This window comes from Candoia aspera, chromosome 17 (assembly GCF_035149785.1).
Source record: "Candoia aspera isolate rCanAsp1 chromosome 17, rCanAsp1.hap2, whole genome shotgun sequence".
In the NCBI taxonomy this organism is placed as follows: domain Eukaryota; kingdom Metazoa; phylum Chordata; class Lepidosauria; order Squamata; family Boidae; genus Candoia; species Candoia aspera.
In genome coordinates this window covers 4,920,715-4,947,937 of record NC_086169.1, presented here as the reverse complement: position 1 = coordinate 4,947,937, position 27,223 = coordinate 4,920,715, and the positions used below count along the sequence as shown (strand labels likewise).

The 27,223-nt window shown below is 48.1% G+C and overlaps 2 protein-coding genes across 3 annotated transcripts; one reads left to right on the top strand and one right to left on the bottom strand.

Annotated features, from left to right (window-relative positions):
• Positions 1-75: 75 nt before the first annotated feature.
• On the top strand, positions 76-17,165 carry FERMT3 (FERM domain containing kindlin 3). 2 transcript variants are annotated; one of them, XM_063317180.1, is made up of 15 exons: positions 76-92; positions 2,551-2,717; positions 4,814-5,047; positions 6,857-6,979; positions 8,053-8,221; positions 8,904-9,006; positions 10,239-10,346; positions 10,484-10,618; positions 12,363-12,412; positions 13,495-13,619; positions 13,965-14,071; positions 14,349-14,558; positions 15,005-15,129; positions 16,053-16,194; positions 16,491-17,165. In XM_063317180.1, exons 2-15 carry the CDS (start codon positions 2,558-2,560, stop codon positions 16,668-16,670), a joined length of 1,971 nt encoding a protein of 656 aa, XP_063173250.1. In that variant the 5' UTR covers positions 76-92; positions 2,551-2,557; the 3' UTR covers positions 16,671-17,165. The 2 variants fall into 2 exon arrangements, with proteins under 2 accessions (XP_063173250.1, XP_063173248.1); XM_063317178.1 differs by lacking the exon at positions 76-92 and having other exon boundaries at positions 2,499-2,717.
• Positions 17,166-17,452: 287 nt separating this feature from the next.
• Positions 17,453-24,340, bottom strand: TRPT1 (tRNA phosphotransferase 1). Its single transcript, XM_063317212.1, has 7 exons — positions 24,070-24,340; positions 22,794-22,875; positions 21,952-22,121; positions 20,572-20,746; positions 19,328-19,384; positions 18,883-19,080; positions 17,453-17,475 (listed from the first exon to the last, which is right to left on the bottom strand). The coding sequence occupies exons 1-7, from the start codon at positions 24,160-24,162 to the stop codon at positions 17,453-17,455; spliced, it is 798 nt and encodes a 265-aa protein (XP_063173282.1). The 5' UTR covers positions 24,163-24,340.
• Between the last annotated feature and the right edge of the window lie 2,883 nt (positions 24,341-27,223).

Below are 27,223 nucleotides of genomic sequence, written 5' to 3'. Positions count from 1 at the left end.
GGCGGGTCCGAACAAAAGTCCAGCGGCGGATCCCCGGGGGAGACTTGCTTTCGAAGCCAGGCCAGGGTCTGGTGGAGACCAAAGCAGTGAAGGTACGTCCGCTTTTCCCTCCTCTGATACAAACTGTTTCTCTTTTGCGGGGAAAAAAAAACCAGGGTGGTTTCTCTGCTTGCTTTCTAGGCAAGCTCCCTCTGTTGAACCACTTGCCATGCCCCTTAGGAAACTAAACAAGGCAGGAAGGCTTGGTCACAGTACTTCGTTTCCAGATTTTGATCTTGATTTTCATCCTTGCTGCCTTACACGAACCACCCACCCTTGCCCGTTTTCTCGGGGCCCTTTTCAGAAGGCAGAAGGGTGGATTCTGCCCCAGCACCCTCCACAGAGCCTCCATGTTCAGCAGCACTTTACCCTCCGGATGCCCGATCTTGGTGGGGAGGGCTAGCAAATGGGGTGGGGGGCTGCTTTCAAAACCTCAGAAGCATCAGGCGGGCTGCTGAGCGGGGAAGAGGGCGAAGATGCCGAGCACGGGGGTGAAAATGTTTGGGACGCTTACGGCCGTGGCAAATATATTTACCGTGGCAGCCATCTTGCGAGATAAATGCACATTTCCTCTGCTGCGCGGGGTCCTGCTTGGTGGGCCGGTGCTGAGCAAAAACGCAGATTCACTGAGTAGAAAGGCCGTCTTGAAGCTGGTGGGGGAGCGATTTGAAGGTAGGTAGAATGAGCTAGGTGCATTCAGTCTGCGGCACTCCTATGAAAAATTCAAATGACTAATACGAAGCCCGTCCTCCTTTACAAGCTGTCTGAGTCACTTCCAGCAGAAACGACCAAAGCTCAGAGGCTGGGTTCTTACCGTTTCCCAGATTTCAATGCCTTTCATGGAAGAAACTCAGATCCATGGGTTTAAAATCAACACCCCCTTATTTCCATTAACCAGAGAGTTTGGCCAAGTGGGGAGTGTCCGGACCCATCCAGCCATATTGTAGCAGGGGGAGAAGTTAAAGCTGGGGGCAGGAGGAACTGTTCAGACAGGAGAAGACCAGAAATTTGGCATTTGTGCCCATCTGGGGGATCCCCAGCCACAGAGAAGCTCGGCATCTTCCTCACGGCAGCCCAGAGGCAGGGCGGGGGGCTTGGCACTGCGGCAGTCTCGGCTTGCAAACCCGTGACGAACCGGGTCGCCCCCTGATTTACAGGGGTGGGATGCTGTGTGCTGTGGGAACCCAGCCCTGCGGCTGTTGGTCAATTTTCTTAGCTGCTCAGAAGCAAGTTCTGGCTTGTGCAATGGCAGAATTCGGCAGATGGGGAAGAATCTCTACTCTCTTCCTCCTGGAGCTGAATCATCCTTTTGTCCAATATGTGAGTGGCCTCAGCTGTCTGGATTTCAGGCCAGAGTCCCTCTGAACTTTACGAGGCACCTCGCAGCCCCACGCAGCGACAGTCTGCCCACCTGCCCTTCCTGATTTGCTCGAGGGGGGACTGGCAGAAGGATCCCACGGATGCTTCCCGCTCTCCAAGCCGTTCTCGGCCGTAGCAGGATGGGGCCCTCTGCAGAGGGCTTTCTGCAGTGCTGGGGACGGCTGGCTGGCTTAAAACGTGCGAGGCATCTGCCTCTGAACACCAGGGTGGGCGATGAATGGAGAGGCACGTTTGGCATTTAGAGACCCTGCCGAGGGCACGCTCACAAAACGGCTGCTGCGCTGGGTAAGGGGGCACCCAGTCCCAGAGCAGCCAGGGCAAATTGCCAAGGGGGCTCTCTGCCAGCCCTCCTAGCCCCCCCCCCCAAGTGCTCTCGATTAACCCGGCGCAAATTTGTCTTGTTTTTCCAAAGGCGTTCCAAGGACAGCATTAAGCATCATCTGCTTCTTATTTTGTAAGCCTGCTTAGGCACCCCGTGGGGGTCATTCTTCTGAAGAAAGGGGAGGCTGGAAGGGGACCGTTACCTTGCAGCATGCCAGTTTCCTCCTCTTCCTCCTCCTCATCCTCCTTTTTAATTAAAAGAACATTTTTGAAAAACAAAGATAAGGTGAGGTGTTTGGCCACAGCAATCCATTTGCCTCCCCGGGATTTAATGGATAGAATTTCTCTGCGTTTGCATGGGATCCGTCCCCTTCGGATGTGATTTCCTGGCTCCTCGGTTAGTTGTGTGGGATTTGGACCACAATGGCCTTCACATAAACCTGAAGGCGATGGCTTTGCGAACCCGACTCCTGGCGGTATCCTCTCTGTGCACGTTACTGATTTTGGCTGTGGAGAGTTCTGTTTTGGCTGTTTTGGTTCTCTTAACCCAAAAGGTGTCAAAACAAGCCCTCGTTCTGCATTGGCACCAAATGTCACCTAAATCTCTGGGTTTAGATCCCAAAGCTCAGTCAGAGCGAGGGCAAGAAGCCTTCGCTCTGACTTGACTTCATGAGGATGCTGTACTACTAAGGGCACGGGCTGCTTGTCCAGCTTTAATTTCACACTGAAGCTCACAAGACTGATCCGTCAGAGATCTCGTTCTTTTACACTACCTCTTCACACTTTGTTCTTCTCTCCTACTCCATTAAGGACCGCCATGGCTGGAATAAAAACGGCAAGCGGGGAGTACATTGACGACTCCTGGGAGCTCAGCATCTTTGTGGAGGACCTGGGGCCTGACGCGGATCCTATCACGCTCCGAGTCACCGGAGACCTGCACATAGGAGGCATCATGTTACAGATTGCGGACAAGTTAAGTAAGTTTATCGGGGCATTTTCTTCCACTGATATTCAGGTACTTTCCCAAAAAGCAATGTCTTCAAACTGGGAAGTCTTGCCCCGTCAAATCTCGGGCATCTGAAAACGGCTGCAGCTAAACACCCAGTGGTTGAAGCGGACTCAACACCCCGCTCTTATTGAGTGACTTTGGGGCCAGCCCCCCCCCCCATTTTAGCCAAACTCTATATTTAAAAAGCAATAAAGTAATCTCAGCAAGCGTCTTTGAAAGAGGACTGGGAATGTTTATGGAGGAAAGAAGGATATAGTGTCTATCGAGAACCATTCGTTAAGTGGAGCCTCCCTGTCCAGTGGCAGTGTTATCTTTGAGCACTGGGAAATGGGGACCGGCAAGGAATAAAGTTGTTGTTTCACATCGTACTTGAGGACTACCTGGAAGCACCTGGTTCCCCATGATAAGGAAAGGCACTTTCTCTGCATGTGTGAATGTAAATATGAGTGTGTCTCGTGAACTGTAGTGGCCTTAAGAGTTTTCAGAGTTCTGGACGAGAATGCCATTGTGAGACCCCATTGAAGATTGATTTTCATAACCTCTAAGCCAGTGTTTCTCAACCTTGGCAACTTTAAGATGTGTGGATTTCAACTCCCAGAATTCCCCAGCCAGCAAAGCTGGCTGGGGAATTCTGGGAGTTGAAGTCCACACATCTTAAAATTGCCAAGGTTGAGAAACACTGCTCTAAGCAATTTTAACAGTTCTGATTTCTTCTAAGATTTCTCAACCCACGATGTAGCTGTGAAAGCGCGGGGATTACAATTAATAAATTTGTAAGTGAAAGAAAGTTAAATTGTTCATTATCTGTCTTCAGGATGGAGACTTCACCCTACTTTTTGTTTATTTTCATCTTGAGGCAGCACAAACTAAAAACCTAATGAAGGGCTGCAAATGAAACTCAGAAAGTCTTTTCAGATGAAAAACCCTTCAGATCAGTATTACCTTTTTTCCCCCCACTTTCTTTTCAACCGAGGTCATCGCTAATCCAGCTAGACATTCTGGCAACCCGGAAGACCAGAAACAAGGTTGTATAACTTTCCGTTTGGGAAGTGACACAACTGTCCCTGGTTATAGGTAGAAGGATTGAATGTAAAATGCACATTAGGGTAGGTATCTGGAATATTATACCCTAGGTTCTTTTTTTTAAATTGAAATAATGCCCCAATTGGAAGCCCCCTCAAGTGGCGGCGGGGCTGGGAAATCATCAAATTTGCCTCCTTCCTGAAGCCACCACTGGTACAAAAAAAGGAAAGCATGGGAGAAGAAGGGCTGTGACTCAGCTCAGGAGTTGTGGCCAGACCCTCCCTTCTTGTGGGACCCTTGCATTATCCAGATAAGCAATGGAAAACATTGTCCTGAAACCACAGGGGCAGATACTACTTGTTTACACCCCAGAGAATGATAGCCAGGCCCGGAAGTCAGCTGTTTCTAGCAGTTCCTTAAATTTTTTTGGTCTATTTTAATAGTCTTTGAGCACCACCCTGAAAGGGGAAAAAAACTGGAAAACTCTTTCAGTTACTTGTTCCTCTCTCCCAAACAGAAAACAATTATTTCTCTGGCATTTTCCTCAGCTAAAAGCTAGGCTGACTGACAGTCTTGGGGGTTGCAGTTCTCACCCATTGGGAAGGCACACAGCTGGAGAAAGGTAGTTACAAATCACTGTGCTTTAACGTGATGAGTGCAATGCCTCTCTGCTGAGTCTGCCGAGATCAGCTCTATTAGATTCCTTGGCTTCCTCAGTTTTTTTTTTCCTAAGAGAGCCGCTCATTAGTTTTAAAATGATCAACTTTAGGAACTTGTCTCCGGGTTTGTCTTTTCCTCTTCCCTCCTCAGCTCTCTTTCCTCTTGAGATGTGTCTCAGCTCAGAAGACAGCATTGCATTGCTTTGTATTTTAGACTGACGGTTACCCAAGGGACATCATGTCCATTCCTACCTCACCTGTGCCATTTCAGCAGTCGCTTGGGCCAAAGAGCAGGGTCAAAACGCTGCCAGCGGTGGGCACTTGGCCTGCAGCTTTGCTTTTCCAATCAGACGTGGTCTCCCTTTCTGTCTCCTTTCTCCAGAACTTCAGAGGGACTGGTCAGATCACGCCTTGTGGTGGGAGCAGAAGAAACGCTGGCTCCTGAAGACAAACTGGAGCCTGGATAAATACGGGATTTTGGCTGACGCCAAACTCCACTTCACGCCCCAGCACAAACCGGTGGTCCTTTTCCTGCCGAACCGTTGCAGCGTCCGGGTCAGAGCCAATTTTGCCCAGCCCGTCTTCCGCACCGTAGGTGACATCTGCAGGCTACTTGGTGAGTTGGGAGCATCATCCAAAGTTTTGGGTTTGGCATCAAAAGAGTAGCTTGGTGCAGAGAGGGGCAGCTCAGCTGTACTGCAAGGTGACAATACGCTACCTTGCTAAATTGGGGGGAAAGCTTAATTTGGTGGCACAGACCCCACATAGAAAGTCCCAGCTTCGATCCAGGACTGAACTCTTGGAAAAGATCAGCATCCGCGGTGCCAGGCCTGCCCACCTCCCTCGTCCAGTTTGCCTGCTGTGCCCCCAAGATGCTTAATTGCCTTAGATCAGATCTCAGATGGCACCTGATCAGCTGCAGTCATGACATCACTGGCTCCCTCCCCATGGGCCAGGCAGGCATTGGTAGGCGGAGCTTGGCCACTGCAGCCAATCAGCATTTGGGAGTCTTGACCTGAGCAGCCCGGCTTTGGCAGGGAGTTCTGAGGAGAGACTTGCTTTCTGGGCCACTCTTTCTCTCCAGCTCTTTGTCTGGGAGGACTAAGTAGGCAAAGTGGGGCAATGGAATGATTTCTGGTGTTCCCACAACTTGAACTGAATGGAGTTACTTTAACCCTAAGTAAGAGTTAAACTGAACCTTTGAGAGTTAGTTGACAGGGTCAGTTGACCTCACTCTGCTCTTCACCCAGTCAAAAGATGATACGGGAACTTTCTTTTGCCTTAGCACGATGTGGGAAATAAATCACAGATCGTTTTTTTGGTATTAAGCTGCTATTTGGTTTCTGAAACCTTGCTTGTTTTAACCCTGGCTCGTTGTGCCTGTGCCAAGAATCCAGGCTTATTTCTGATTTGTGCTGCTCCTTGCCTATTCTTTTTGGGTGCTGGTAGACGAAAGCAAAGTAGTTATTGGATGAACTGGCTCTAGATCTGCCCAGGCTTGTTCAATAAACCATAGATAAAAATCCATTGTGGTAAAAGACATTTCCCTACGTTCCTGAGTCATTCTGGCCTAGATGAGCAAAAGCTTAGAAATTTGAGCTTCCATCGTCAGTTGTGTAATTCATTCCATAATGGAAGAAATATAGGATATTACTGCATAAAAGCAACCATGTCTGTAGTTGTTGAACAATTTTGATATCTGTCCAAAAGGCCCCTGATACAGTATGGTCAAACCCACTTCTTTAGCATCTCCAGAGACTGGACCATTGGGTGACTAGTTGCAAACACAGAACAGCAGCTGCTTTTTTTAAAATTGTCAACAAAATTTTTGTCCAGAAAAGAGGAAGGTTGCAAACTGCTGGTTTTTCCTTCTCTGCCCTGGCTATTCTTAACCAGCAGATAGCTAGTCTCCTTTCTCAGGGTTTTAGCTACGACGGAGAGGGCCACAGACATTTAAAAGGGTTAAGATCCTCTGGAAAATGCGGAGTTCCAGATTAGAAATCAAAGCACTCCAGGTTCAAGATCATGAGCCAATCATGGAGGAAGGGATCGTAAGAGAGCTGGTGCAGTGCAGTGGCAAAAATGCTGGACGAAGGGTGGAGAGATCCAGGTTCCACCCCACTCTCGACCCATGAAAGCTCATGGGGTGACTTTGGGATGGTGGGTCTCTCTCAGCCCAGCCTACTTCGCAGGATTGTTGTTGTGGGGGGAAGGAGAGGGAGGGCAGGGTAGGTTGACTGGAGCGCCTGTATGGAAGGTGGGGTATAAATCTAAGAAAGGAATAAATAAATTTGGGGAGGAGGGCTAGGAAATGGGTAAACCAGCCTTCCCCTTCAGATGCCAACCTTGCCTGTCTCCAGCCATGATTAGTCTGGGTCCAGCAACAACCCCACTTTCGAGAAGCTGAGTCCTGTCCCCCTTGCAGCCATCCGTCACCCGGAAGAGCTGTCCTTGCTGCGTGCGCCGGAGAAAGACAAACGGAAGCCGAAGGAGAAAGAGGAAACGGCCACTCAGAGCTACGACTTGACCAGCGTACGGCTGCCAGCAAGTGAGGGCCTCACAGCTGTGTGTGTGTCACATGCACGTATGCTAAAAGTGTGAACTTCCAGCCTAGGGAGGTTTATGACGTCATTTAGCTGCGCCCTCCAAATCTGGGGGGATTTGCTGGAGGAGCAGAAAGGGGTACTCCTGTTTCTTTTCATCTGCCTAGAAGGGATTGAAGGATTCACAGAAATTGGCAAAAGTTCAGAGGAAGGGAAGTTACGATCAGGAGACTAAGAGCAAATGAAAGGACTGGGAACTTATTCATGGAGAAAGAGGGCAGGGGTGGCGGTGGCGGGATGATATTTGCTGTCAAATAGCTACAGGTAGTCCTCGACTTATGACCACAGTTGGGACTGGAACTCCCATTGCTAAGCAAGGCAGTTAAGTGAGTCACACCTGATTTTATGACCCTTTTTGCCACGGTTGTTAAGTGAATCACATAGTCGTTAAGTGAATCACGCAGTTGATTTGCCGGTCAGGAGCCGGCTGGGAAGGTTGGAAATGGCGATCAAGTGACCCCAGGACACATCGTAAATACATGCCAGTTGCCAAGCACCCCAAATTTGATCACGTGGCTGCAGGGTATGGCTGTAAGTGCCATCGTAACTTCAAACAGTCATTAAATGAACGGTCCTAAGTCGAGAACTACCTGTATAGGGGTGTCACACAGAAAAGTGTCAAACCTTGTTTACTATCATCCCAGAGCTAGTCTTAAATTACAGGAAGGTTTACTGCAATGTGCTTTAAGCTTTTTCCTCAACTTATACTGAACCCTGTGCTAAGCTACAGTTTGTTTTAAACAAGGTTTGTTGGACAACCCCCCACGGTGCCTGATCTGCACATAACGCTAAGCCACAAACCATGCACGCAACATTCACAGAGCCTGCCAAACCCACATGTGGTTTATTTGGGTTTGGCAGAGTGGGATGGGTGAATGGTGTGTGGCTTCAAATAAACCACATGTGGGTTTGGCAGACTCTGTGAATGTTGCGTGCCTCTGGATAAACCAGGATTATCTGGGGCCAGCCACTGACCTGCCCTCCTCGTGACCTTTTCTCCGTCCCCTTTTAATCCCAGGTGCAGAGCAACAGCCTTTCCGGGGCATGCCAGCTCACTTTTCAGACAGTGCTGAAACCGAGGCCTGCTATAGGATGCTCTCGGTCAGCCAAACTAGCCTGACTCCTGAGCAGATTGTCCGAATGCACCGGCCGGGATCCCTTGTTGAAAAGACCAAGATCAACAGCAGGTGAGCAGGGCTTTTTTGGAGGAATATAATTGGATGTCCATGCAATCTGCGAGAACCTAATTCGGGTTTTCTGGCAAAATCCTGATTTCTTGAATCACAATTCCCATCCCAACTTGAGGATGACGAAACCCATCTTGCCCTGCATTCCACCTCCGGTGCTCCCAACTAGATGTTGGATTCCTCGCCATTTGCCCTCCCCTGTTGCTGATAATTCAAGCTATACTGCTCTGAATACGGAGGCTCTATTTTTTCAATAAATGTTCCTTTTTATAAACTTAAAAGGATCCGTCTTATCCCATGCTGGCATCACAGGCCAGTGCTTGCAGGGGAACCGCGGAATGAAATCCAAAAGGTTCCGCCTCTAAACGCCTCCCACTGTCAGCCAAATCTTCCCCATCCCTTTATAGTTTTCTAACAATAGTGTCTAAGAGACCCCTGGAACACTGGAGCTGTCTGCGAATTTATACCTAGCTGTATGATTATCTTATACAGCCCAGGCTTGGGCATGGGGCTTTGTGGAACTTTAGAGGCTGGCTGGGGAATTCTGGGAATCGAAGTCCGCCCATCTTCAAGCGGCCAAGGTTGAGAGGCACTGCAGTAGAGAGACAATGCAGGAGACACATTAGTAAGTTTTAAGGGGGTCACTTACGTTAGCAAATCTTCATTGCTCTTTCTTTTTCAGGTGGCTGGATTCATCCCGTACTTTGCTGCAGCAAGAAGTAAAAGAGCAGGAGTGTTTATGGCTGCGATTCAAGTACTACAGTTTTTTTAATCTGGAACCCAAGGTCAGTGTCTTCAGGCACGTAGCAGGTATTTCCCCCATGGCTTGGGCAATTTACGCCTGAAATATATTCCCTCACCTTCACCCGTTATCTAAGGCATAACTGTTGCTGCAATCTAGGATCAATCAATCACCAACCAAGTCAAGGATCTGACTACAGGTAGTCCTCGCTTAACAACCATTCGTTTACGGACTTAGGATGGTGTCAAAAAACCAACTTACGATCGGTCCTCACACTTATGACCGTCACAGCATCCCCATGGTCACATGATCATGATTTGGGCGCTTGGCAACTGGTTCACGTTTATGACCATCGCAGCATCCCATGGTCACGTGTTTGCCATTTTCGACCTTCCTGCACAGCTTCTGGCAAGCAAAACCAATGGGGAAGCATGTGATTTGCTTAATGACTACATGGTTTGCTTAACACCCACGGTGATTTGCTTAACAACTGCTGCAAAAAAGGTCATAAAATCAGGTTGATTTGCTTAATGACCACTTCACTTAGCAACCAAAATTCATCCCCATTGTGGTCATTAAGCGAGGACTACCTATACTAGTTCTTTGGGGATGTTTTGAACGCTTCTAGTCCTCATGACCAGGGAGGAAAACATTAAAACATTCATACATTTTGTTTTGAAGCACGTATTTGGATTTCAGCATTGACTATAGGGAAATGCCCCCTTGTGGGGCAATTTGTTATGTGTGTGTGGTTTTTCTTTTTCTTTGAAAACTGCTTTCAAAATTTCCCACCCATTTCTAGATTATTGTCTTCAGTCAAACAGGACTTGATTTTTCACCATCTCCCTCTCTCGGTTGCCAGGGGAGGGTGTGAGGAATGTCTCAAAGGAAAAAAAAATGCTTAGTGGAAAACTTCCTTTTGAAAGGGAACAGAAAGCGCATGGTTCAGCTGTGCTGAGAAACGTCAATGAGTCATCAAGCTCCTTTGCAGAACGGCAAATATTTATTTCCTGCAAACGTTTCCCCTACATTTACGTGAGGTGGAAAAAGGAGAATCTCCCCCAGTCACAACGGTGCGACATTTGGACTTCTCCTCTTTTAGGTCTTGACCTCACGATCATCGTTATTTTCACATGTGCATAACCCTTTTCTAGAGTTTGGTGGGTTGCGTTGCTCCTTGAGAGAAGGCCAAGCTTCTGAATTTCTGGCATCGGCAACAGAGGTGAAATTTGAGGCAGGTTTTGCCGCTCAGCCACCCACTTTCCTTCCTTGCAGTACGACGCTGTCAGGATCAACCAGCTGTACGAACAGGCCCGCTGGGCGGTGCTGCTGGAAGAGACAGACAGCACCGAGGAAGAGATGATCGTTTTTGCTGCCTTGCAGGTAATGCTCCCCCCCCCCCAAAATGGCCGTGGAGATTACCGATACTCGTCCAGTGCCTCGGGGCGGGGGAACCTTGCCTGGGACCTGAGCATCACACACACGGTGAACACTAAGCTTCTTCGTGTGCTCTATTCCAGTATCGCATCAACCAGCTGTCCTTGAATGCCACCCCTGTGGAGCAGTCCAGTGAATCTGGCCTTGATGACTTAGACAAAGCTCTGGCCAACTTGGAGGTCAAACTGGAAGGGTCGTCCCCAGCTCCAAGTATTTTGGTAAGGACCCAAAGCTCCGCTCTTCCCACTCACCGAGGCACGATAAGCCTCTCTCCATCTTTGAATGTCCCCGTAGCAGTCAGGACCGTTTCTAACCCATCCAACTAGCCCCCCCTCCCCAATTCTATTTTTAAATTTTTAAATTTTTTTTAAAAAAATTAAATTTAGAATTTTTTTTAAATAACTCCCAAGTTATTTAAAAAAAAAGTTAAAAAAACACCAAGGATTAGCATTAATCATTGGATTAATATTAATTAATGATTAGCATTAAAATAATAGTAGGATAATCTCTAGCCTGATGTAATGGGATGTGAGAATGACCTTGGGAGACAGGAGGAAGAGCTGCAGCCCAGAGAATGGTCTGAGAAGAGAAACCTGAGTCCAAAGCAGGAATGTAGTTTGTGAAAGCGTCTCAAGGGAAGGGAGCCTCCCTCATTCTCTGGAAAGTAAAAGCAGGGGAGGGGGGAAGTGCTTTCAGACCTGCAAGACTGGTCAGCCCTTTGCGGTAGTCCAGACCATGAGTACTAACACGACCTTTATCGTAGGGTTACAGTACCAGAATCTGGCAAGTCTGAATGCACTTTTCCCCCTCCCTTATTTTAACTCCCCAGATAGATAGATAGATAGATAGATAGTTTATTCGGTCAATGACCAGCAACAACTCCCCAGAAAATGCTACATTTGTGGCATGGCCCCGCCCACCTTGCACAGTGGTCCTGCCCACTACAGGTCTTGAATATGTTAAGCAGGGACGTGTTAAATGCCAGCACTGCGGGAGGAAAATGCAAGGGGGAAGGAGGAAATCACAAATAAAAGCACTGGATAGAAAAAAAAGGGGAGTCTTCCTCCCCCCAAAATCTCCAATTTAGGACTTTTGGGAAGTTGCATCTTTGAATGGACCCCTTCCACATTCTTCTGCACTTCACCAGATTTTCTTGGTTTCCCCTCATTCCCTGTACTGAATTTTGGACTGTACAGGTAGTCCTCAACTTACAACCACAACTGGGACTGGAACTTCTGTCGTTACGCAAGGTGGTCATTAAGTGAGTCATGCCCAATTTTACGACCTTTTTGCCACAGTTGTTAAGCAAATCACATGGTTGCTAAACAAATCCAGCTTCCCCCATTGACTTTGCTTGTCAGAAGCTGGCCAGGAAGGTCACAAATGGCAATCATGTGACTCTGGGATGCTGCAACTGCCGTAAATATGTGCTGGTTGCCAAGTGCCTGAATTTTGATCAGGTGACCACGGGGACGCTGCAGTGGTCATAAGTGCAAGGACCGGTTGTAAGTCACTTTTTTCATTGCCATTGTAATTTCGAATGGTCACTAAACGAATGGTCGTAAGTCGAGGACTATCTCTAACCTCTTTCGGGCAGAGACCGTTTCATGTACCTTCCATGGCTTTCAGCCACTCTCCCCCTCCAGCAGCTTAAGAGCCCTGTCTTGAGAAAGAAACACTTCTGTTTTTCCCCCGGTGGCGCCAACTCTTAGAAACAATGAAACGAACTGTCTTTGTATTATGCAGTTTTGCTGCAATTTTCTTTTTGCCCAAATGCTGATTCTCTGTTTCGACTGGGTTTCACTATTATGGCTGCTGGTCTTTCCCCGCTTATTTTAGCCTTACGTGGTTTGAGCTGTGCATCAATGATCAGCTGCTTCCAAAGGGAACGATTTATACCCTAAGGTAACCTAGAAAGACAATAATCTTTTTTTCTCTGTTTTTCCCCCCTCTCCTCTGTAGGACAGTCTCACAGCCATCCCGGAGTTGAAGGATCACCTCCGAATATTCAGGTCAGCCCTTCCCAAGAGCACGGATGCACCGTTTTGAAATGGGCCTGGACGGTTTCTTTTAATGCCACGCTCGTTTTTCGCAGCAGGCCTTCAGCCCTGAGCGAAAGCAGCACCTTCCCAGGCTGATGCTGTTCTGGGAGGTTGGACTCATACGCCCATCATCCCCACCCAGCGTAGCTGCAGAAGACTGGGGATGTAGTCCAACGCTGTGAACACGCCAGGGCTGGAGAGAAAGCTAAGAGGGAGGAAGAAGGTGGTTCTTTCCAACCCTCTGGAGATACCATCACAATTTTTTTTATGAGGACAGGCTGTAGGAACGTGGGGTCTTCAGTTGTGGAGGAAAGATGGCAGAGGGCAGACATGATATCAGTGCGCAGGCACATAAAACAGCACATAGGGAAGATGACAGAAAACTATACTCCACAGCCACAGGAACTAGGATGAGAAATGACGTGTATAAGTTGAAGCTACCTAGATGATAAGATCTGTACAACTTGGGAACAGACGACCTATAGCAGATCTGGAGTCTCTATCTCCAGAGGTTATACAGGTAGTCCTCGCTTAACAACCATTTGTTTAGTGATGGTTTGGACTTACGACAGTGCTGAAAAAACTGACTTACAACCAGTCCTCAGACTTAAGACCATTGCAGTGTCCCCAGAGTCATGATTTGGGTGCTTGGCAACTGGTTCACATTTATGAACATCCCCATTGCAGCATCACGTGGTCATGCGATCACCGTTTTTGATCTTCCTGGTCGGCTTCTGGCAAGCAAAATCAATGGGGAACCGTGTGATTTGCTTAACGACCACGTGGTTCGCTCAACACCCACGGTGATTCACTTAACAACTGCCGTAAAAAAGATCGTAAATTCAGGTTGGATTTGCTTAATGGCCACTTCGCTTAGCAACCGAAGTTCCAGTTCCCATTGTGGTCGTTAAGTGAGGACTACCTATAAGATAAGGCTGGACAGCCACCTCTTGAGGATGGTCTGTTTTCCTGCACATGGTGGAGCTGGACCTTCAACTCCACAATTCTATGATTCTCCTGCTGTTTTGTTCACCCCTCTTTATCCCACCCAGGCCCCGCAAGCTGACCCTGAAAGGTTATAAGCAGTATTGGGTGGTTTTCAAAGAGACTTCCATCTCATATTACAAGAGCCCCGAGGAAGCGTTGGGAGAGCCTGTCCAACAGCTCAACCTGAAAGGTGAGTCCCTCACCAATCAAGGCCACGGGGGCGCAGCCCAAATGGCTACTCGTTTCCCAAAGGCCTTGGTTGCAACCCCTGAATTCTTTGGCTGAAAGGATCGGGAGAAGAGCCTACTTGTCCTCAGCCAGAGAAGACCGTGTTCACTAAGTTGACTGTTTCCAAATGAGTCTCTCCAAATGTGTTTATCGCTTCCAGCCAGAGTGCCCAAGGGTTGGAAACGATGGAAGACGGGGCCCAACATCACTTGGAAACTTTGGGCTAGCAGGACCACAGGCCGTGTCATTTTCAGAACAGCTCATTATGTCTGAAGGGTTTCTAATCTCTCTCTTTCCCCCACTCCAGGCTGTGAAGTGGTGCCAGATGTCAACCTCTCTGGCCAGAAGTTCTGCATCAAGTTGCTGGTCCCTTCCCCTGATGGGATGAGCGAAGTACATCTGCGATGTGCAGATGTGAGTGAGACAAAGCTATGGGGGGGAGGAAGCCAAGTTTAGAATCACAGAGTTGGGCGGAAACTTGGATGGATCACTGGGTCCAACCTTTGTTCCATGTTGGACCTAAAGTACAGGATGTAACTAAAGCATCTCAGAGGTCAGAGCTTCAGGACCTCCGATGAAGAACCCACCACATGCTGAGACAACCCATTCTACTGGTGGACAGCTTGGATTATAAGACTATGGGGATGGCTGAAGCATCTTTCTCTCCCCCCCTTCTCCTGTTCTTAACCAGGAGGAGCAATATGCCCGCTGGATGGCCGGCTGCAGGCTGGCAGCAAAGGGGAAAACCATGGCGGACGCATCCTACCAAGCCGAAAAGGAGAACATTCTTTCCTTCCTGAAGTTACAGAAGACCAATCCAGAAATGTCCCTTGCTGCAGAGACGGAGGGTGCCCAATGGCTTGTGTCCCCTCGCTACCAGAAGAAGTTCAAACCTAAGCAGGTATCTTTCACCCTCACCTTGGTTGGCAGGCTACCATTTTAATTTCCCACAATGCCCAAGGTGGAAGCTATGTTAGGATTATGGGAAATGAACAGGGTTCTTGGATCCAACCACTTCTGGTGGCTTGGAGGGCAGTGGTGAAGTCATCCTTATCCTGACCATTGCCGCCGCTGCCACCGCCTCCTCTTATATCCCATCAATGGTCCCAGATGTTTGCACAAGCTACCAGTGACGATGAGAACCAATTCCACATTACAGTGGTAGCACAGAGTAGTATAGCGCACACACAATACATTTCCACACGTGCGTGGTTTTTTTCCTTCTTAATTCCACTATTTTTGCATTGTCCTGGAAGCTTCCATGCGTGTCCCGAGCGCAGGTAGAAGGAGGGACTTGGCGTCCCACGTCCGTTTCCTTCTGAACTCTTTGTTTGCAAATGTCCCCAGTTGACTCCACGCATCCTAGAGGCCTATCAGAATGTCTCTCAGCTCTCCCTCGTGGAAACCAAGATGAAATTCATACAAGCATGGCAGTCCCTCCCTGATTTTGGCATCTCCTACTTCGTGGTCCGGTAAGACATGGCTCCGTTTCCCTACAGCTGTTCCCGAGAACGGGGGTTGGCTTCCTCAAGGGGGTGTGAGAGTTTGGGGAAAGGAACGGGAGGTAAGAAATCAGCAGAGTGAAGGTGAGTCTGCCAGTACTTTATCTCATGGACAGCAAGGAAATTCTTCTCGTGGTTTCCAAGATTCAACATTCACCCCAAGATTATCATTTGAGGAAACTTCCTGCCGTTTACATACCTCTTGCCTCCTTGATCTTGGGGAGCTGGACGGAGCTTGATCAGGAGGACAGCTGAGATGGTTTCCAAATTAGGGAATGGAAAAGAGACCTCGGGGTCCTCAAATCCCATCCGAGGCCCAGGGCAAGAATCCAAGTTCATGAATCCCCAACAGTTGGATGTTCAGCCCCTGAACACACCTTCTCTTGGTTATGTCTTACCACTCATGCGTTTACAAAGCATTTCCCGATTTCTCTTTCTATAGTGGAGTATTCTGTGTCCTGGATTCGTAAATGATAGAGAACAGTATCATATCCCCTTTCGTACCCCTCCCCCCCAAGTCTTCTCTTCTTGGGGCTAAATATATCTAGTTCCCTCAACCGTTTGTCCTTCTGCATCGTTTCATTTTTGGAAACTGCTTTATTGGTTTTTTCCCCCCTATATCCACTTAATAATCATCTAGAGAAACAGCACATCCACAACCTTGTAGCAGCCCTTTCTTGGAAAATACATCCCTGGGTGCTATCTGCATGTTTGACGAAGGTTCCCCCTCTCTCCTATCATCTATTTTATCCTTGAAAATGACATGGCACAGATGTTTGGCGCTTTGTGGCTTAAGAAAAAGGGAAGCAAGGCCAGATGTCACTTTTGAGCCAGGAAGCATCTCTGGATGGGAAGTGGGATGACCGTAACACACTCACATGCTTGCCGTGCAGGTTCAAAGGCAGCAGGAAAGACGAAATCTTGGGGATCGCCAACAACCGCCTGATCCGGATTGACCTAACCATTGGGGACGTGGTGAAGACTTGGCGGTACAGCAACATGCGCCAATGGAATGTCAACTGGGACATTCGCCAGGTGAGGCCATGGAAGAGGAGGAGAGGGGCGTTCAACGGATTTGAATTCTGTTGGGTCCGTTGCCCCTTCCCAGAAACAGTGGCCAACTGTTGGGGACTACTCTAATTCAGCCACATCTGGAGGGCCACAAGTTCCCCGCCCTTGTATTAGATGGAACCCCAACAGCTCTCCTTTCCACATTGGTGGCCTGAAGAGAACCAACCATCAGCTCCTCAAGTTGCCCGCCGCCAACCAGTGTACACGCACTGCAGGTGACCAGCTGTTTCAAAGCTCACTTTACATGTTGCTTTCCTCAGGTGGCCATAGAATTTGACGAGCACATCAACGTGGCTTTCAGCTGCATCTCTGCTGGCTGCAAGACAGTCCATGAATACATTGGTGGTTACATCTTCCTGTCTACCCGCACAGCTGACCGAAGCCAGAAGTTGGATGAAGAGCTTTTCCATAAGCTGACAGGGGGCCATGAAGCCCTCTGATGTTTCTCCTACCAAGGACATTCCCTCCTCCAGGAATCAGCTGATCTCCTTCATGTGCTGTCTGTGCACCTTTGGTGTGCTAAGGCCCTTACTGGAATCCAAGCATCCATAAAGACTTGGAGAGCAATTAAGAAAACGATGGAGTGAGGAGGGAACATCTTCCAGACAAGAGAAACATTTCCCAAAGGACTTGAAGGCTGCATTAACTGTGGTTGGTTGGCTGGTTGGTTGGTTTCTTTCAGAGCAAGCTATCTGAGCGCTTGCAACTGGGACAGAACGGCAGAGTGAGGGATTTTACCATTTCAAATGTCTTGCCAGGGGGAGAAGGAAGTGTTGAAACCTTCTCCATGAATCTCAGGAATTAAACCAACGCAAGTTGGGATACAGGTACCTTTCATTATTTTTGTATTGTTTGCAGGGGAGGGTGTGTGGATTGTGTTGAGCTGTTTTTGGTTACCTTCTTCAAGGAGCTATAAAGATGATTTTTCATGAAAATGCTTTCCCCAGTTTTATTCTTCTTCCCGCGACATTTCTCAGAATGGCCTAAACTGGGAGTAGGCAATTTAATGCCCCCCAGCTATGGCCAACAGCATGGAATGATGGGAGACACAGTATGGGATGGGAGATAGATTTTCCACAGACAGACAGGGAGGGAAAGAGTACGCCTGCTCTAATTACACAGCGAGATTTCTTGTTCAGTTATATCCACACACACATACGTGTTATAAATTGCTGTCTCTCGGATGAGATGAAGGAGAGGAAGGTGTGTGTATCAGGACCGGTCACTCAAGAGGCAGCGGGCAGCCTGGGAAGAGAAAAGGAGACAGCCAAAATAGGGGTGTTGTTCCCGGCCCAACAACATACACATGTGGGTGCTGCGTTAAGAACAAAATCTGCCTCTGGAAGAAGCTCCTTGGCATGATATAACGGTACGTGGGAATGGCCTTGGGAGACTGGGCAGAAGTGGCCAAGGTAACGGTCAGATAAGAGGGGCTTCAGCCCGTTCCAAGAGAGTAACTGGAGAAAACGTCTCAGACGAGCCCCTCCCTGGTTCACACAAAGATAAAATGAGGGAGGGGGAAGAACAGTCAGACTTGTAAGATTCCGTTAGCTAGCTGTGACAATAAAAGCAGTCATGACCTACATCACGTTGGTTTTTATTTATTTTTTATTTATTCTTCAAATTTCTATCACCGCCCATCTCTCCCAAAAGGGGACTCTGAGCGGTTTACAATAAAATCAGAATTAAAACGTATAAATTACAATATAAATAGACCAGTAAATAAAAATAAAATAGATATAAAATCCAAGCGGTGAAGATCTTATTTGTTGGGGAGGGATCTACGATACTAGCCACCCTCAAGATGAAGTGATGCTCCTCCCACCCCAGGTGAGGTTTCTTTGTCTGATCTACCTTGTTGGGCTGACACCACTCTTGCAAGTCTGAACATGCTTCTCCCTCCCTCCCTCCCTCCCTTTATCTTCGGGTGAACTAGGGAGGGGCTTGTTTTCTCGAGCCATTTTCTTGGCCTGGGCTCAGGCCCCTCTTATCTGACTGTAGCCTTGGTGGCAGCTCCTCCTCCTGTCCTTCAAGGCCATGCCCTATTTCCTCTACAGAGGGGGATTCCTTTGGCAAGACAACCTTACAGGGCTCCTGTGAAGGAATAACGGAGCAGCATGTTTACAGGTTTTCATTTGTCATATTTTGACGCCACCTGAATACTACAGTCCTCCTTGCAAAGTTACTTTAAAAGCATCAGAACAATAAAGAAGAGATCTGGGAATAAATAGCCCAGATGAGAATAATGTAACAGTCGCTACCCCAAGATCAAACAGGGAGAGTTTTAAAGGTCCAGAAGAAGACATCACTGAAGGAAACATTAATGCCAATAACAACAATTCTTGCGTCGCTATTTGAATGGCAGCTAAGGCACTTCCCACCTGGAATAACCAGGTTTCAGTTCGGGCTTGGGTGAGTGAGGGACTGAGTTAGTGTGCGAAAGCTAGGACGGAAAAAGACTTTTGATTTTGTGTCCCCGTTCTGAATAGCTGAGTGACTCAGAGAAGAGTGGGCCTGCAGACGCGTAGGGGTCACCATTCCCATAACTTCCCACCAACCTGACCACTGTAGTTGTGATACAACTGGAAGGTGGCAAATTGGGTAGGTCCAGCTGTTTCCACCTGGCTTCCGTTGAACCCCTCCATAGCCTACGTTGAAACCCTGGTGGTTTCCTCCGCCCCCGTCTTGAATGTTCAGAACCCTGGGCTGGGCCTGAGGTGGAAGCAGCTGCAAACTTACGCAGAGGCTGAAGCTGCAGTGCCCTGCAGAAGTAGCGGGGAAGCAGCAGCCCGTCCGCGTCGCCGGGGGTAAGGATGACTCCGTTAGCCGAGCGAAAGAAAGAGATTCCATCTGTGGGAAAGCAGAAATCCTACGAGTCAAAGAAAAGGCATCATTTCCTCCCCTCTCCCTAGAAGGTGGGTAGACAAGTTGGGATTCCTCTCCCAGCATTTCAGACCAGTTTCCATCCATCCTAAGATTCCGCCCTGCAGCACCAGGACCTTTAGCACAGAGAAGCAAGCAGTGGGGAGGAAGCCATTTCCATTAAATGCTTGCTTCTCCATTTGTCTTCTGCTCTACAAGGTTTACCTTCACTCACCAGCCAGAGCCTTGGAAATATCAATGATTATGGCCACTTCAGAACTGTTTCTCATTCCTGGAAAGAGGAGGAAGAGGCTGTACTGAATGCAGCAATGCTTAATCCCAAGTTAGTGCTGTAAATATCAGCTTGTTTATTCAAATATTTTGCTGGGGGTTCACACATCATGTTACACCCTAATTCAGTGTCAGTCCTACAAGGCAGACCAGACTAAGAAACCAATGCCATATAGATCAGGATTAGTTCAATTGTACAGCGATAGTTAACAGGACCTTGCAAGTCTGAATGAGCTTTTCCCTCCCTCCCTCCCTCCCTCCCTTTATCTTCACTGGAACAAGGGAGGGTCTTGTCTGAGACGCCTTCTCAAGTTACTTTCTTGGCCCGGGCTCAAGTCCTACTCATCTGACCATTGCATTGGTGGCGGCTCTTCCTCCTGTCCTTCAAGGCCATTCCGTACGCCCTCTACATTCGGTTTGGTTTTAGCTGGGTATGACTAACCCCTGTGATTTGTAAATCTGGGTGTATGAATTCTTCCAAACAGTCAACCCAGCCTTTTGCTTGTACCAAGTGTCTTTAAAACACATCCAAACTCCAGGATGGTCTCCCAAATCAAAGAGCTGCAGACTGCGATTATGTCAGCCTTCCCAGGTAAATCAGTCAGGAAACACGATCAGATGAGGTAATTCTACTTTAATGTAAGGTTCCATTAACAGAATCTTGCAAGACTGAAAGTCCAATTCTCCCGCTGTCTCCTTTACAGCCCGAGAAACTAGGGAGGGTCCCTTCTGAGCCTCTTTCTCCTCCCATTATACAGCTGCGGGCTCAGCTGCCTCTTATCTGACCATTCCCTTGGCAGCGTCTCTTTGCCCCATCTCCCAAGGTCTTTCTCAATACCATTACATCTGAAAGTACAAATCTCCCACTGTTTCCTTTACAGCCCGAGAAACTAGGGACGGTCCCTTCTGAGTTGCTTTCTCTACCCGTTATGCAGCTGTGGGCTATGCCCTCTCTTATCTGATCATTCCCAAGACAGCATCATTTCCCCTCATCACCCAAGGTTATTCCCACATAACATTACAGATTAAAACCAAGTGGGACTGAGAGGCTGATTGAAACACAACAGTAGCAGGGGATCCAAAAGTTAGCACTGATGATGCTGGTGAAGCCTTCAGGGGAAGAACCCCATAGCCAGATGCCACCAGCTACAAGACAACCTGCCCCCACCTTGAAAGTGGAGCACTCACCACTTAGGATGGCCCCCTGGCCTGGCAATCCAGGGGCTAAATGGATGTGCGTTCTCCCCATCCGGGACAGGCCGTTCTGACGAATGGCTGGCCAGTTGCGCAGAAGTGTGCCATGAGCCACAGTCTCTGGAAAATCCTGTAGGGTCTGCAGCAGAGTCAGCTCCAACTCAGGAACCTGGGGGGACAGGAATAACCAACATGGACTTGCTGAAGTGGGATAGCTCTTTTTTCCTATGTTTTCTTGTTTAAAAGGGTGGCTTAGAATGCAGATTTGGGACACTCAATAGTTCAGTTCTGACATTTTAAAGCACCCATGTGTCACCCTCGCAGGGTTAACCAGATAGAAATTACAACCAGATGAGCTAATTTTACTTTATTGTAAAGCTACATTGACAGAATCTTGCAAGTCTGAAAGTACAATTCTCCCGCTGTCTCCTTTACAGCCCGAGAAACTAGGGAGGGTCCCTTCTGAGCCTCTTTCTCCATCCATTATGCAGCTGAGGGCTAAGCCGCCTCTTATCTGACTGTTCCCTTGGCAGTGTCTCTTTGCCCCATCTCCCAAGGTCTTTCCCACATACTATTACATCATTCCATTCAGGGATGACTTCAGTTCTCTCTTACAATTCTCTTAAAAGATTTCCCTCCCACCAAATATTCAGCCAGGCAGCGAGTTCTTGACCAGCCACAGAAAGGAAGGAGTCAGGGCTGCGTATGCCTTGTGCCTGCAAGTTGCCCACCCTTAGTGTAATATATGGGCTACAGAAATCTAGGCTGCCATGTTCCAGACAAGCACTAGATTCACTAGGGCTGGAAAGCATTAGAATTGGCTGGACATCTCTGCAACCTCTAGGGCGATCATTTTTGCAACTCCAGCCGTATTTATTTATTACTCACCTACTTATTCGGCTTATATGTTGCTCCAGTCGCCGCTGACTGAGCAGCTTACAGGCCCAACCCCCCCAAGGAAGGTTGAAATGTGCATAGCATCATCATAAATGTATTTATGCATTTATGTAACCTCGAAGAATGGAGTGGAAAGAATTTGACGAAATTTGAAAAAAATAAATAAATAAATTCCCTTCTTAAGAACACAGAAGCCACTGGACCAAGTCTCCAGGTTTGGCTAGTTCTAATGTAGGAGCGGAGCGTAGGAAATACTCACCTGCAGAGAGTTTTGTTCTGGATTTCTGAAAGCTAAAATTGGCCAGTGCCCCAGATTTCTGTAGTTAATACTGTATTATTCATTCTTTCTGTGGACATGTATACAGGCCCCTAGGAAGCTATCTATTTTCTGCTCTTAAGATAAAAGTTCCCCACACTTCCAAGTCTGTGTCTTCCTCACCTGAATTATCTCTGAACTCTGAATTATCTCTGAATTACCTGTAGTGAGTGCCCTTGATTAGCACGGATCTGGAGGCGTCCACTGGATGGGTGTCGGCCCAGAGCAAAGCGCTGTTTTTCATTTGTCTCCACAACACGCTGCACATCCTCCTCGGACCAGCCCTTAAACTGGGGCAAGTGAAGAATCTCCACCACATCGACAAAGCCATCTGAGGTTCAGGAAGAAAGGAACAAAGGCCGGGTTCAAGTTTTGCGCTAAGCCACATTTGGCTTAAATGACACTTGGCTGTGTTTGCCCAGCACACTAAGCCAGAATGTACAAATTATAATGCCAAGGTCTGCACACAACAACCTAAACACCAAACAAAACCAGCCATCTTACAGCATGAATCATGAAACCAACTTTCTTTCTTACTTGGAAAAAAGCAGCTAAACCCTCGACCCAGTTGGTAAAAGAAACAATTACAGAAATACTTTAATACTGGGGAAATTTTGGAGGAGCTCAAGGGACTCAAAGTAAACCCTTTTTTTTTTGTAAGGGAAAATATTCCCCCTGCAACCTGGACAGGCTGGAATGATTTCCTTGGCGGGGTTTTTCTTTTGAAGTTGTCGCTGTCTGCTGAGGATATATAAAAGCTGTGTTTGCCCAGGCTGTGAATGTGGGCACAAAGTGGACCCTTCCTTCAGCCTGGTTTTATTTATAACTTTCTACCACTCCCAGCCAAGCTGGTTTACGGTAAAAATAGCACCACTTCTATTCAGAGCTGCCCGCTTGACGTTCTGCTAGGCTCCTGTGACTTCAAGCATCCTACACCATGCAGGAAAAAGCAGGCGGTCTTTGATGAGCCAGGCACTAGGGGAAAGGGCAGAGCCTTACTCACCAGAGCTCATGTGGAGGCCCAGCTGGTCTGCCCCGTGGCGCAAAGCATACGAGAGCACTTTGGACAGGCGAACGTCTGGATCCTGCAACCAAAGTTTGGAGGGGAACCCAGAATGGTGAGAAGGAGCAGAAAGCAGTAAAAGGCCCTGGAGAATGGGATGGAGGAGCACAAGAGGGCCTGAACCACAAGACACTTTTTATCACTTTTGCAGAAACTAAAGCAGACCAGAAGCGAAGCGCTCCATGTTTCCTTGGCTCTGCTGGCCCTGATGTTCTCATTCCCCCTTGCTTCACCGAGTGTCAGCCCTTCGAGGTGGTCCAGACCAGAAGCACAGCCCCAGAGGACTAACACTACCTTTACTGTCAGGTTCCAGAAACAGAACCTTGCGAGTCTGAAAGCGCTTCCCCCCTCCCTTACTTTTACTTTCCAGAACACTAGGGAAGGTCCCTTCTGAGACGCTTCCCTTGCCTCCTTTCTTTCCCTGGGCTGAGATATCTTTTGTCCGACCGTTGCCTAGGCTGCTCTTCCTCCTGTCTCCCAGGGTCATTCCCACAGACCATTACAGGGAGCTTCAAATAAACCACAGTCTTCCTGTACAAGTATTTATTTGTTAGATTTATATCCCGCCTTTCATTCAGGAGTTTAAGGGGGCATGCGTGGCGCTTCCACCTCCCATTTTCCCCTGCCACAACCACCCTGCGAGGTAGGGCTGAGAGAGATGAATGGGCTGAAAGTCACTGGGGGAATTTCGGTGGCTGTGGATGGATTGCAGTTTGGGTCTCCCTGATGCCTGTCCAGACCTTCGCTGCTACACTACCCAGGCTGTCTTCCCTGACGCAGGAAAGGATGAACGCACCCCCCCCCCAGTTCTTTCCTTCAGCGCAAAAAAGGCACCCCCAAAGAATTCATTCCCCCATCATTTCTTACAGCTGAAAAGTTCCTTTGGGTAGACTCTCAGATTCCTAAGAGAAGGAAAAAGAGCCTCGGGGCTCTCGAGGAAGGGAGGGAGGGTGGCCCTGGCTCATCGAGCGCAGCTTATGATGCATGGCATGAAAACGGCCATGTCCAATCTCGTGCAATAGTAAACCAGTGCTGCAAAAGGAGAAATTTTGCCCCAAGTTTCAGGGAAGTGGGAAAAGCTGGCCAGGAAAGAATGCTCCCTGCCAAGCCATGCTTAAAAATACGGGAACAAACTTGCGAGCAGAGCATTGGCTGGCATCTTTCCATAGAGAGCTTATATGAGGAATAAAGGAGGCTGGATTGGGGGGGTTCTGACCTGATCCCTGGGTCTTCTCCGCCTTCCCTGTTTTCTGTCTCTTCTTGCAGAGTTTTGCAAAGCTCCCTCACCGCTTGATCTTTCTGCAGCCATATGTATGAAGACTGCAAAATCCCACTCGCTAAAAACTGCAATTATTTTTTTTCCTCTCTGGTGATCAGTTGGTAATTTCTCCTTCGGGTCGTGTAATCCGTGCCTTCATCCTTGTCTCAGCCGCTGGGAAGGGGGCCCCTCTTTTGGGGCAAATAGTCTTTCTGAAACATCTCCAAAGCACGTTAAGTGAAAACCAGTCCGTTCTGGAAGTCAGCTGACCTGCTGGGCTGCATGGGCTTCTGGGAGTTGTAGTTTCATTCTCTCCATACCGCAGAACAGCGTTTCTCAGCCTTGGGAGCTTTAAGATGGGTGGACTTCAATGATCATACTTGTTTTTTTTTAAATATATATATAACTTTTATGAAAAGTTTTAAAAAGAAGACAAAAACTAATACAAAGGAAAGAAAGGAAAAGCAGAAAGTGCAAAAAGAAAAGATAAAAAGAAATACAAAGCAGCAGCTTCTGATTTCCTTTGCAGCAAATACAAGCATAATTACAAAATTATCTCTCACTCCATGGTCACAACCTAACTCTCTTCTTTCCACAATCTATTCTGTCTAATTATCAAAACCATAAATCGTAAGTTCATTTTTTTCTGTTTCCTGAAAAAAGCCCATAAGGGGTTCCAGTCAGCAATCAATGTACCTATCGTCTTTTCTCTGATCAAAGAAGTCAATTTGGCCATCTCCGCAAGATCCATCATCTCCACCAACCCTTCCTCCACTGTGCGAAAGGCCAAATCTTTCCACCTTTGGGCACGCAATAACCTCGCTGCAGTGATCATGTACAAAAACAAAGTGTCCTGACTTTTTCCCAGTTTGTCCATCAATCCCAAAAGAAAAATCTCTGCCTTCAACTGTACATTAATCTTTAAAATCCTCTGAATCAAAGAGTGCCCCACCTTGATTCTCTTGGGGGTAAGAGGAGAGACTCTGCCGAGCTTTCTGTTATCATACCCGACAGCAACAAAGTCGTTCCAGTAATCTTGTGGAGTCTGTTCCTCGGCCTGGCCTTTCTTGAAGGGCTGAGCGGGCTCCAGCCGTCCCGTTTCGTTCCAAAGTTGTCTCCGAGGCAGCCCCCGTAGAGTGCGTTGCAGAAGTCAAAGTCAAGGTCAGAACCATAAGGACTAGAATCTTACTTTAAAGATTCAAGGTGTGCACTTCAGTGACAGAACACATTCAAGGTTCATCTGCAGGAGCAACTGGGAACTCTCTGGCTGGGTTTACTCCAGTGTTTCTCAACCGTGGCAACCTTAAGACGTGTGGACTTCAACTCCCAGAATTCCCCAGCCAGTGCTGGCTGGGGAATTCTGGCAGTTGAAGTCCACACGTCTTAAAGTTGCCACGGTTGAGAAATGATGGTTTACACGCTAGACGTCGAGATACAAGAACTTTTCACAGCCATCCAATGGTTGCCTGGTTTTGCCATCCAGGTCTGTTAGCCCTACACAACAAACTTCCCTTGGCGACTGATTGTACAGGTTGTCCTCACTTAATGACCATTCATTTAGTGGCGGTTCAGTGCTGAAAAAACAACTTACATCCCTCCTGTCTCCCAAGGTCATTCCCACATACTATTACATTGACTGAGAGGGAGGGACTGGCCCAAAGTCATCCATCTGGCTTCGTGCCTAAGGCAGGACTAGACCTCATGGTCGCCCAGTTTCTAGCCCGGTGCCTTTAACCACTACACCAAACTGGCCCTCCATCCGTTATTTTTAGGACACTCTCTTATTTTTTTCCGTGCAGTCTTATGCCCAGATCACCACCGGGTGTCACTCTTTCCTTTCTTTGCTCGCTTTTGGTATGGCTCGATTTGCGTCTTGCCTCCCAATCTCTGGAAAGTCATTTCAAGGACAAAAGAAGGAACTGGGTGTAAGAGGGATGAAAACAACAGCAGCAGCAACACAACCAGCCCATCATACCTCCAAGGAACAACACCCATCCAAGCAAGGCAGCTGAAAGGCGAGCAACGGAAGAAAACTGCAATCCCTTGTCTCTTTCGGCGTCTTCAAACGTCTGTCTTTATTTTATCTCACCAGCCGGTTCAGTGGCTGAAATAGCCCACCCCCCAAAAAAGTTCTGACTTCGTTTGCCCACCAGCACCGGGATTTCTGCTTCCGTGCGTTCCCTCTCCAGCGCCTGGACTTTGGATGGCAAGGACTTTCCAGCGCAAGACTGCTTGTCGATATCTAGGGCAGACGCTGACGCAGTGACAATGAGATGCAAAGGGTGCATTTTTAACAAAATTACTCAGCAGAAGAAGATTCTGGCAGACCGACGTACGATGCCGATTTGAGGCGGCCAATTTTTTTATTTGTTTGTTTGTTCCTCCCTGTGTTTTCGAAAGCAGTTTGATGTGCAGGCTTTCCTAAGCGATCTGAAGTGACCCTCATGCATCTTGTGCCATTCCACGCAGAACGAGGTGCTGCTGAGCGCACAGGGCCTGCCTGAGCCACGCGACACCAGCAATCCTGGATGGGATAAAATGTGCCATTCCCAAAACAGGCGCAGCCCCGTCAGCCACCAACCCACTCACATGTTTTTTTTCCAGGGGGGTCACCGAGCACAGTGTTTCTCGACCCTGGCAGCTTTGAGATGGGTGGACCAACTCCCAGAATTCCCCAGCCAGCATGAATTGAACTGGGGATTCTGGCTGGGGAATTCTGGGAGTTGGTCCACCCATCTTAAAGCTGCCAAGGTCGAGAAACACTGACATAGCACACAGCCACCCTAACGTGGTCAAAAGTGACCAATTCTGGAGTTACCGGAGCCCCATCTTTCTCCTGCAGAACTGTCCTGGTATCTCTTACACTATGAAAACACTGCCAGTTCCATCCTATTAGAGAGACATCATTAGCCACAGCTTGGTCACGGCAACCATCACTGCTTCGGAAATGTGTCCATACAGGTAGTCCTCACTTAATGACCACAATTGGGACCAGCATTTTGGTTGCTAAGCGAAGTGGTCATTAAGCAAATCCGACCCAATTTTCCGACCTTTTTGCGGTGGTCATTAAGCGAATCACAGCAGGCATTAAGCGAACCATGTGGTCATTAAG